This window comes from Parasteatoda tepidariorum, chromosome 9 (genome assembly GCF_982258835.1).
Source record: "Parasteatoda tepidariorum strain Cologne lab strain chromosome 9, Ptep-v5.0, whole genome shotgun sequence".
Lineage (NCBI taxonomy): Eukaryota > Metazoa > Arthropoda > Arachnida > Araneae > Theridiidae > Parasteatoda > Parasteatoda tepidariorum.
In genome coordinates this window covers 17,933,612-17,943,821 of record NC_141763.1, presented here as the reverse complement: position 1 = coordinate 17,943,821, position 10,210 = coordinate 17,933,612, and the positions used below count along the sequence as shown (strand labels likewise).

Sequence of the window (10,210 nt, the reverse complement as noted above, 5' to 3'; positions counted from 1 at the left end):
TTTAATTATTGTAACCAACCTTTGAGCAAGTCCTGTTGTTGGTGGTGGTATGGCACGTGTTCCCCTCCTGCGGGGACGGGCTCTGCACCCCGTGTAGTTGGCTGTATGAGAGTCTCCGCAGTTACTGCACTTAGGTGGTGTATTTTCATCTTTTTGGCACTCGTATGATCGGTGTTTGGCGGCGCACTTAACACATCTTGATGGTGAATTACATGATCTTTGACTGTGTCCAAATTCTTGGCAGTTGTAACACTGGATTGGATTTTGCCCGCCTCGGAACCTTTCAATACTGACCGGGATACTTCGTATATTGGTGATAGAGAAAATTTGTCGATTACCATCTGTTTCTGTGAGAATTGTGAGAAAAAGTGGGAGGAGCCTTGCATGACATATCTGATAAAAGTGGTGAATTATATAAGAATTATATTCTTTAGAAAAGTGGTGGATGTACTAAATTAAATTTATTAAACCAAGAATCGCAATTAATAAACTACCACTTGAAAATATTTATTCGCTGTCCGGAGCAAGTTGGCATCTCCGTGTACATAAATAAAACAATTTTTTTGTGTTCTATATTACATTAATTTCCTCAAACCATTTTAGTAACGATAATAATATTAAAAAAATATAAAAATTTAATCGAATTATGTGTTTTTAATAATCTTGGCTTCGCTGGTCACCGGAGACCCCCGTCGAGCTACGAACAAACTCAGTGCCGGTCACCGGTGATCCCCATGGCATTCAACGTGTAAAAGAAATAGTCGTCGTCCATTGTAAATGTTTGTTTTAATTTAGTGGTCGTAGTTGAAATGATAATTTCCTTACATTAGCGTTTTCAACTTACGGATTTTTTCAAAATCTCATATTTTCACTTACGTAAGTTTGATATTTTTTCACGGGACGCATGCGTGTTTCACCAGAACTGACGCATGTACACTAGAAGGGCTGAAGCTGGTCTAGGGGATTTATCCCCTACAAAGCGTACAACAGTATGGTGATGATCAATTGGATTGTGATGATACGACTGTTGATCCTTTTGGTGGGCTTTCATGAGGTTAAGGGCTCGGACGGCTTCGCTAATGCACTCCTGACGTTCGATCTTATCTGATATGCCCATAGTATTTTTAGAAGTGTTGGTAAGTCAAATCCGGCACGATGCCACCTTCCGTGGTCTGGATTGGACCTCCGAGAACGGACAACATGGAACGCAAGTGAGTACTAAACGGGGTACGAACGGGCTGGACGGGGTACTAAAATAAAACAAAATAAACTGAAATTAAACTTTGTTGCAAATATTAGTATTTGTACGAGTATATCTTTTAATATGCTTATAAGTGAACGTAACCCATAGTTTTCACAACCACGCGTATGAAAGTCAAGATTTACACATTCTTATGCTTTATTCAGCGCTTCGCGCTGTTATGCCACATGTCCTTGGTTCAATCCTCGGGCTGCGGCAAGGTCGACTCAGCCTTTCATCCCTTCAGTGGGTCAATAAAATGAGTACCAAGCATGCTTGGGAACTAAACACTGGGGGTTCCGCGTTGGGTTGACCACCCAATCGGAACATCTGCTCTTGCAGCCCGGAGCCCAAGGTCAAGAAAACTGAAATGAGCACAGTAGGCTTTGGCCCTCTATGGGCTGTCACGCCACTGAGTTTAGTTTAGTTATGCTTTATTCACCACAAAGTAAGAGTAAAATGGGCGGGGATTGTTTTTTTACCTATTTATTTACTTCCGAACAAGAACAGAAAGGTTTAAATTGCTTTCTATCTGTTATCAGAATGTAATATCGACGATGAACTACAAGTTAAACGCTATTTGAAAAGCAAACATCTACGCACACATTTTAAAATCTATTTATTTCAAAAACTTTCACGTCAGGGGAACGCAAAAACTTTAATATCTAAAAAAAAATATTGCAATTGGTTTTTCACTTGAATCGGCTTAAATCATAGTTTGCAATCTTAAGACGTGACTATGTTTAACTAAAACTCAATCAGACAATAAATAATACAATATTATGTACAAGCTCTCTATTTTTTCATTCATATGATGTAACAAATTTTTAATTCTTTTGTACAAAAGAATCAAGGGTCAATGACGGAAGATTTGTTTTACAGAATGGTTCAGCCAACCAATCTTCTCAAGTCAATCCACTCCATCAATCAGAAGTCGTTATTATAAATAAGCAAAAACAATTGAATTTAGACAATTGAATTAAACAATTGAATTCCTGATTACTTTAGTACTAGGAATTGACTACTCTATTAAGCTCTAAGCGAATAATAATTCCGTTTTAATGAATTTATTTTAATCCGTACTATACATTTGAGTTATTTCTACAGCTATTATCCTTAATATTTATTATAAGGCCATTAAGCATAATAATTTGTTGAATAAAATCACAACTATAAAAACATGGAAATAATAATAACAATAAAAAAAGATTTATACAAATTAAAATTGACATAATTTCATTCAAGGGCAAACAAGAAGTAATAATAAATTATACTATTATTATTGTTGATGTTGTTATTATTATTATTATATTAGATGATTTTGGAATAACCCACATAAAATTAAAGATCTTTTTCTTTTTTTTAAAAAAAATAGGCAATCACTTCCTTTTTAACTGTCACTACTATCTGAATGTTTGTTAATGACAAACAAGAAAAGTGTCTCTATGACATTAAAAACTCTACACTGACTAACAATAAACAAAAAGATTAGCATTAAAAGTTCATTATGCCGCTTGTCGTAAGATATTTTGTTCTTCGTGTCACTCATATCAGTGCAATGAAAAAAAGCGAATAATTTAATGCGATATTAGGAGAAGTATGCATCACTATGCAACCAATAGAGATTCACCCCTTTTTAACATTATTGTTTTTCATCAAATATTCAAGAGCAGCGATCCATGCTTCCCCAAGGACGACTTTTTACTCGAAATAAAATTTTTCAACTTTATTAACCTCTTAATTTTCCCCGTTTTACTGTTTTATTGAATTTTTCTTCAGCAAATTGTTTTAAAGGCGTCCTTTTACTGCGGCAAACATAATTCAAGGAAACAATTTAGCACAAAATGTGGCGATAATTTTTCTCCAAAGTTATCGTGTATTTTCTAAATTTTAATTTCATGTCCATTTTAAAGATTGAGTTGGTCAGTTTTAAGACGGATATTTTACAAATATTTTTGATCATTTATAATTTTTAAAAATATTTTGTTTCCTCGAACTTGTTCTAGCAGCTTTTGATTTTTTTTCTGTAATATGGCTTCACAGGAATAGGAATGCCTGAAATTCAAAGCAAAGCTGGAGTTTCAAACTATGTATACTACTAGTCTGACATAAGGAATTGTCTTTTTCTTCAACGGACAAATCACTTGAAATGCATATTAAACATATTGAAAACTCATCAATTGGCCAATATTTTTCAACTTAGATTAAAATTATAGAAAATCAATGAATAACTCTCACTTTTTGTATATTTTCCATCCCTCAACCAGGACCAGGAACTGTTATTCATCATTGAAGTTTCTTTAATTTACAAAATCAATTATTGATACATTTTTGAATAGGAATGAAAAAAAATTTTCATTCCTATTCAAAATTTCAGAAAAAGAGAGTTTTCAAACTACTTTATTTGGATTTTATATTTTAGTACAAATATAATTATCCGACAATCTAACAGATTTTTTAGTAATTATTAGACTGTTTTTTGGAATTAAAAAATACCAAAATATATTTTTGTTTGTAATTAGAGCATCAAAAAAAATATATAAAAGGGTACTGGCAATCCATCTACGTCAAAGGTTTAAAAAGCAATTTCAGCTTCCGATCAAGAAAATTTCTTTTTTAGTTTGTCACGAAGAGACGTTTGAAAAATAAATTTTTCACATTGATTTTCCATTAATCATTGTTCTGAATTAAACTGCACGTGATCCAGTTTTTGTTTTCAAATGTTTAATGGATAATATCAGTAATACTTGCAGCTCTATTTAATTCTTTTAAAGAGTTTTTTGAGCATTTTTCAGTATTTATTTTTTATTTGTTATGTCAAATAAACCCCAAGATCAACGTAAGATACAAGAAAAATTTATAAAAAAAATGTAATTTCAAACCGACTTAACTAACTAGCAGACACAAAACTAAAAAAGAAGAAAATAGCGAAATGAAATTAAAGTATCCATACAGCATTTTTCAGATAGGCTAAAAAAATAATTTTATTTTTGTCTACCTAAAATAAAAAACGAAAAACACATTCCTTTTGCAATGACCTTTTGAGGGAATATCTCTCAACCATTTTTTTTTTTAAATTGATGCGTTTATTGGTTTAACAATAAAATAAAATTAAACGCAGATCATATATTTATTTTAGTTTATTACGATTAGTATAATTTGACTATATTTGCATCGATTTGAATTTTAAAAGAATAAATTATGACCCTTTAAGCACAACTATCACTGACCGACATCGCGTTTTGTTATTTTTTAGCAAACTTCGAAACAATATCGTACAAGATGACATTCGCGTGAAATCGATAATTGCACTATCGATAGATCTTCATAATACTGGAACCCTTTAGTGGGATATCTAAAAGTTCAAACAAATAGTTAAGTTCGAATAAACAGCAACGTAACTTAATCACGCATATGTTTACTAATTGAAGCATTCAACCCGTATTCAGGGCCGCACCGATCACGCTATATCATCGAAACCGTACTAACCTCATGAAAATTATTTCATATTTTTTATGTATGAAAAATGGATAATAGTATAAGATTTTTAGCATAACTTTGACACAGGTCGGTTCTAAACTGTGTGAGGGACACATTATTGAATCTTACAAGTTTATAACTAGTCAGTCAATTTAGAAATAAATTTTACTTAGTATAAGAGATCTCATAAGTTATCGTACATATTTAGTTTCATGCAAATCTCAAAATAATATTATATTTTTAGAATTCTTATTTCTGAAATAAAATTTCGTGAATATCAGATCGTTATTTTTTAAATGTGCGAATTTACGCTTTAACCCTTTATAGAGCCATTTTTGCTTCTCGTGAATTTATGTTAAAATATTATCGGGATTAAGATTAATTAATAAAAAGAAATTCAATAAGCTAATCAACTGATATTGATTGCAATTTTTTAAACCATTATTCTCGGTGGGAAGGTGGGTTGATTTATCAAACTACACTCTATAACAAAAAAATCGACGCGACAAGAAGGAGTTGTCCGATTAAAACGAAAATTGGTGGATAGGAAGACAATGTACAGAATAGTAAATGATTAAAATTTCAGAACAATTGAATAATTTATTGCAGAGTTACAGTAGCAAGTTCAATAAGGTGTTGACCCGCCTCTAGCCTGGATACAAGCTGCCACACGGCGTGGCATAGACCGATGAAACTCCCGGATGGTCTCTTGCAGTATTTCCTGCCAAATTCGATCCAATGTCGAACGAGGTCATCAACATTCCGTGCCAGATGCATTCGCCTTCCCATCATATCCCAGACATGCTCGATGGGAGAGAGATCTGGTGATCTGGCAGGCCAAGGAAGAGTTTGACAAGCTTGCAGACAGTTCATAGCAACACGTGCCGTATATATGGTCTGGCATTGTCCTGCAGAAAAACCAACCCAGGGCGCTGCAAAAGGAACGGTAGCAAAACAGGTCTTGGGATGTCGTCGACGTACGGCTGTGCAGTAAGTGTACCTCTAATGACGACCAAAGGGGTCCGGCTGTCAAAGGAAATGGCATCCCAGACCATAATGCCTTGTTGATGGCCGGTGTGGCGTGCAATAGTGAAAGTAGGATCCCCCTTCTGTCCTCTGCGTCTCCAAACACGTCTTCGATGATCGTTAGGACACAGTTGGAAGCGGGATTCGTCGCTAAAGACTATACGTCCCCAGTCGGCATCATTCCAGCCTGATCGAGCGTCGATTTTGCGCGTCTTAGTGCGTTCTTGGTGCGTCGATTTTTTTGTTATAGAGTGTATTATCAACTGTGAAGAATTTATTATAAACTTGAACTTCTATTATAAATGAGAGAATTTATAAATTCTGTGAATATAACTACAAATCAACTCGATGAAATATGATGAAATGAACGAATGCATAACATACGAGAAAAAATAACTTTTAATTGTTAGCCTCTTTCCTTGCTTCTACGATAAACTTTATTGTTAACAACATTTATGCAACAGTTTTTTACATTTGTGCTCTCTGAAGTTTTGTAACGGCTGCACAAATCATAAGTTCATCAAAAAAGAACACAAGTTTTAGTGAATTTAATAATGGAACATAATATGGTTGTTCAGACTGAAAAATTTATACGTCTCCTTTAATATAAAATCAGTGTCAAATTGATTTCTTGTTATAAAAAATTACAGTAAATCGCAAATGGTCTTTCTTCATATAACACTATGTATCAAGGGCGCCGGCAGCGGGGTGCAAGGGGGTGCACTTGCAGCCCCTGGCTTTTTTTTAAAAACAATTAAAGAGATACAGAAAAATTCTGTTATAAAAAATTTTTATTAAACATATTTTTATGGAAAAACAAATAATTAAGTAATTATTGATACATAACAATTAAAAAATTGTTTAATCAAACAAGAATTGTAATCGTCTTGTTTGCTGTCCAAATCTGTTTTTAACTTTTTTAATGAATTCTGAGTCATCTTTGATTCTTTTCTTATGCACACAGAGCATTCACAAACTTGGCAGATATCTGAGCTATATTTTTAAATTTCATTTAATAAAATGTAAATAATATTATATTTTCTATTAGTTATTCAGTTTGACAAAGGTGTATAACACAAGCTGACTTCTCGCAACTGTAAAACTTCATCAACACAATAAATACCAATGTTAAGCGTGCACAAACACGTTAGTATACGAAACTACTATTTGTAGTTATTTGTGCTTCTAAGTCAGTAGCTATGCCAGCGCCAGCGCGATCGCCCCTGGGCAAAATTTGTAAGTACAAGAAATTCGTACTTTTTTTTAAATATCCTGCTAACAATGAAGAAATGTATCTTGAAAGAATGAACAGATGAAAGTATATGTAATAACAAAACAATCTGTAATAGCAGAATATTTTAATTTTTTTCGGGGGGAGGGGAGGGTAGTTTGTTAGAGGGTTGCACCCCCTTTTATATTATTTTGCCGGCGCCCTTGCTATGTATATACTATTATGCAGAATTTACCTTTTTTGGACTAAAGAATTTCATTTTAAAAGATTTTTATTTATATTTCCAAACATATATGTGTAATTTCAAATAATTTTAAGTGCATTTTTTTTAATATGGAACCAATTTCAAATTGATCTTTCTTCGGGGAAAAAAATATAAGCAATTCACAAAGCAACCATTTTCATATAACACAATACATGCCGTAGACTTAACATGTTTTGCTGTTAATAAGGTTTTTTTTCAACGAAAAGAAATCTGTTCTTATTTTTAAAAATATATGGGTATTTTTAGAAACTATATCTTAATAAGGAACCAGGTTTTAATTGATCACTCGTTGTAAAGAGATTATTCTCAGATTATCCTTTCTCTTTAAACATTTTTATACTCCAGACTTGGCTATTTTGGACTAAAAAATAGTTTTAATGTATTTAAAATTAGAAAGTATAGATATTTCTATAGATTCTCTCTGAAAATTTTACTCACACATTTTAATATTGATCCTCATTCAAATTGACTCCTCGTCGCATAAAACTAAAGATAATTCATGAATTGTCCATCATACGCATTCACCAAAGGAGTCAAGAGGTTTTTGCACTTGTGCTACACTGAAGAATAATTAACTATTTATCAATAATTTATTACTAATTAATAAATAATTATTAATAATAATAAATAGTAATAATAAAGAATATTAATAATTATTTTAATCATACAACCATTAATAATGATTATGTATCAGATAAAATCCAACTGCGATTTATAAACAGAAAAATTATTTGAATTTAAAAATTTTATTTATTAATTAATTAATGCTTTTTGATAATTGAAAAAAAGTTTTTGTCTTTCATATATTAAAATATATAAATCTTCACAATAATGTACAAGTTTTGCTAAAAATTGTTGGTTTATTAGCTTAAATTTAATTTTTAAATGTCAATTTTTGTTATTGACGTGTAAAAATAATTTTTAGCTGTACAAAAAAAAACATTTTTATATGCACAAGTAAAAATATTTCTCCGAAGAATTTTAAAAAAAAATTATTTATGCGAAATTTTTTCCATTATGTAATTGTAGGTATGTAATTAAAGTAATGAATATCTGGTAGTAATATCAGTTTAAAAAAAACTGTTGGTACCCATGAACTTACAAATTTCATGTATTTTTTATCTTTAAATTTACATTTGTTTGATGACATTAGGGAACAAAAAATTTGAGATTTTTGATCGAGTCTTTGACATTTTCGTGTCGCTGATTTCAAATATGCATCCAGTTTCTGCCTACAAGGTATAGTCTTTACGCAATTTAATAAGATATTCATAACCCGAATTTTTTTAAAAATTCTTTTTAGTCAACACTAAGTGTCCCCACCTCTCTGCTACGTAGGAAATGGTAGGAAGAGAGCAATAATACATTTCAGTTTAAGATGATATACGTTAAGGGCTCTCATATTTATTTATTTTTGTTTTTTTGCCCTAAGTGTTAATTTCAAACGAGGAGATAAGTACTTATGTATGTATAGAAATTTAAACGTTCTTTATGAGCTTGTTCATTCAGGAAAAAATAAAGTAAAATAAAAATATCAATTTGAAAAATTCTGTAGCTTTCGGAACTAAACTTATCATTTCAGATTTAAAATCCTCTCACCCGAAGTAGTTTAGACCAAATACTTGTGTAAATGCAACAAAAAATTTGTTCTCCTAAGTAATTCGTGAGTATAAAAATTAATGATTAAAAAATAAACGAAACTACATTTTTATACATAACAGTTTTATTTAAACAGTTTAAACACTAAAAATATAACAATTTTAGCATCAATGCTTAAGAATATTAAATTCTTTAAAATTATTAATCAATCAACTTTATTAAATATATCCATAAACAAAGGACAGCACTTGTTTTTTTTTTTAAATAGTTTGTACGTCTTTTAAAATATTTTACACAATGCAAATTTACTATGTATACACGATCCAACTACACGTTTGAGCAATTTAAAAAAAATAACGAAAAAAAGTATGAAAAATATGTTTAACACTAGATTGCCCAAGGAAATCAGTTGGATTGATTTTGAACTGCTTTTTCATTTGCGAAAAATGCACAAATAATAATGCATAAATTATTTTTCTTCCAAGTGAAGTAAATTTTTTTTATTGTTAATATTTACTAATAACTTGTTATATACCTGTAAATAATATAAAAAATATTAAAAGTTAATTAAAAAATTTCTTTACACATTTATTTTTTTACAATGCAGTTATTTTGCCTGTTTTTTGACAATATAGGTATATACTAAGTTTCAGTATTTCTAGTATTGATAAAAATTCTGCATCAAAGGAAAGTCCTGTTTTTGTTTTAATGATCATTTTTTAAAAAAATACAAAATAAATCAAACAATCAATTTTTATGTATACAAAACTACTAAAATTAAAAAAACAGTTTTAATTTGCTTTCTGGGATTTCTTAAGAGTTTTTTGACTACGAATCCCTCGGTCTTATTTCCATTTCCTTGTTTTCATGTACTTCTAAAATTCCTAAGTATTGTTTCACCGTTCTTGCAAAATTGGAGTACTTTCTGTGCATTTGTCAATTGAACGGTAGTTAATTTTTTCTTGCTCTGGAGTCACATCAACTATTTCTGAAAAAGAAAAAGTTACTCAAAACAAAACTATCGATGAATAATAATAATAATAATTTTCATGTAAAAATATTTTTATATGCAAATCACAAAGCAACATTTCTTAAGGTAAATAAATGGGATTAACGAAGTTTAGAGGCCCCATATCTAATCTTCGAGTGACAGTCTGTGATTGGCTGATAGAAAGAATTTTCTCGACAAAAACAAAACAAAAATTAACTCCAAAACTTAATAAGATGTAACCGACTAGAGGACTTGAGCCAACGAAATTTCAAAACTGTAAGCCTTTATACTTTATTTCAACCTTAAAAACTCATTTTTAAAATTCAAAGTATCTATTATATTCAAACACTACGCTAAATAATCACATATTTTATGAAA

At 30.8% G+C, this 10,210-nt stretch overlaps 1 protein-coding gene across 1 annotated transcript in view; it reads right to left on the bottom strand.

Annotated features, from left to right (window-relative positions):
• Positions 1 to 8,947: 8,947 nt before the first annotated feature.
• Positions 8,948 to 10,210, bottom strand: part of LOC107441782 (major facilitator superfamily domain-containing protein 12) — a 46,563-nt gene continuing 45,300 nt past the window's right edge. Inside the window, exon 12 of the mRNA XM_043054356.3 lies at positions 8,948 to 9,829. Within this exon, the coding sequence (XP_042910290.2) occupies positions 9,738 to 9,829 (92 nt within the window). The 3' untranslated portion in view covers positions 8,948 to 9,737. The remainder of the gene's footprint in view (positions 9,830 to 10,210) is intronic.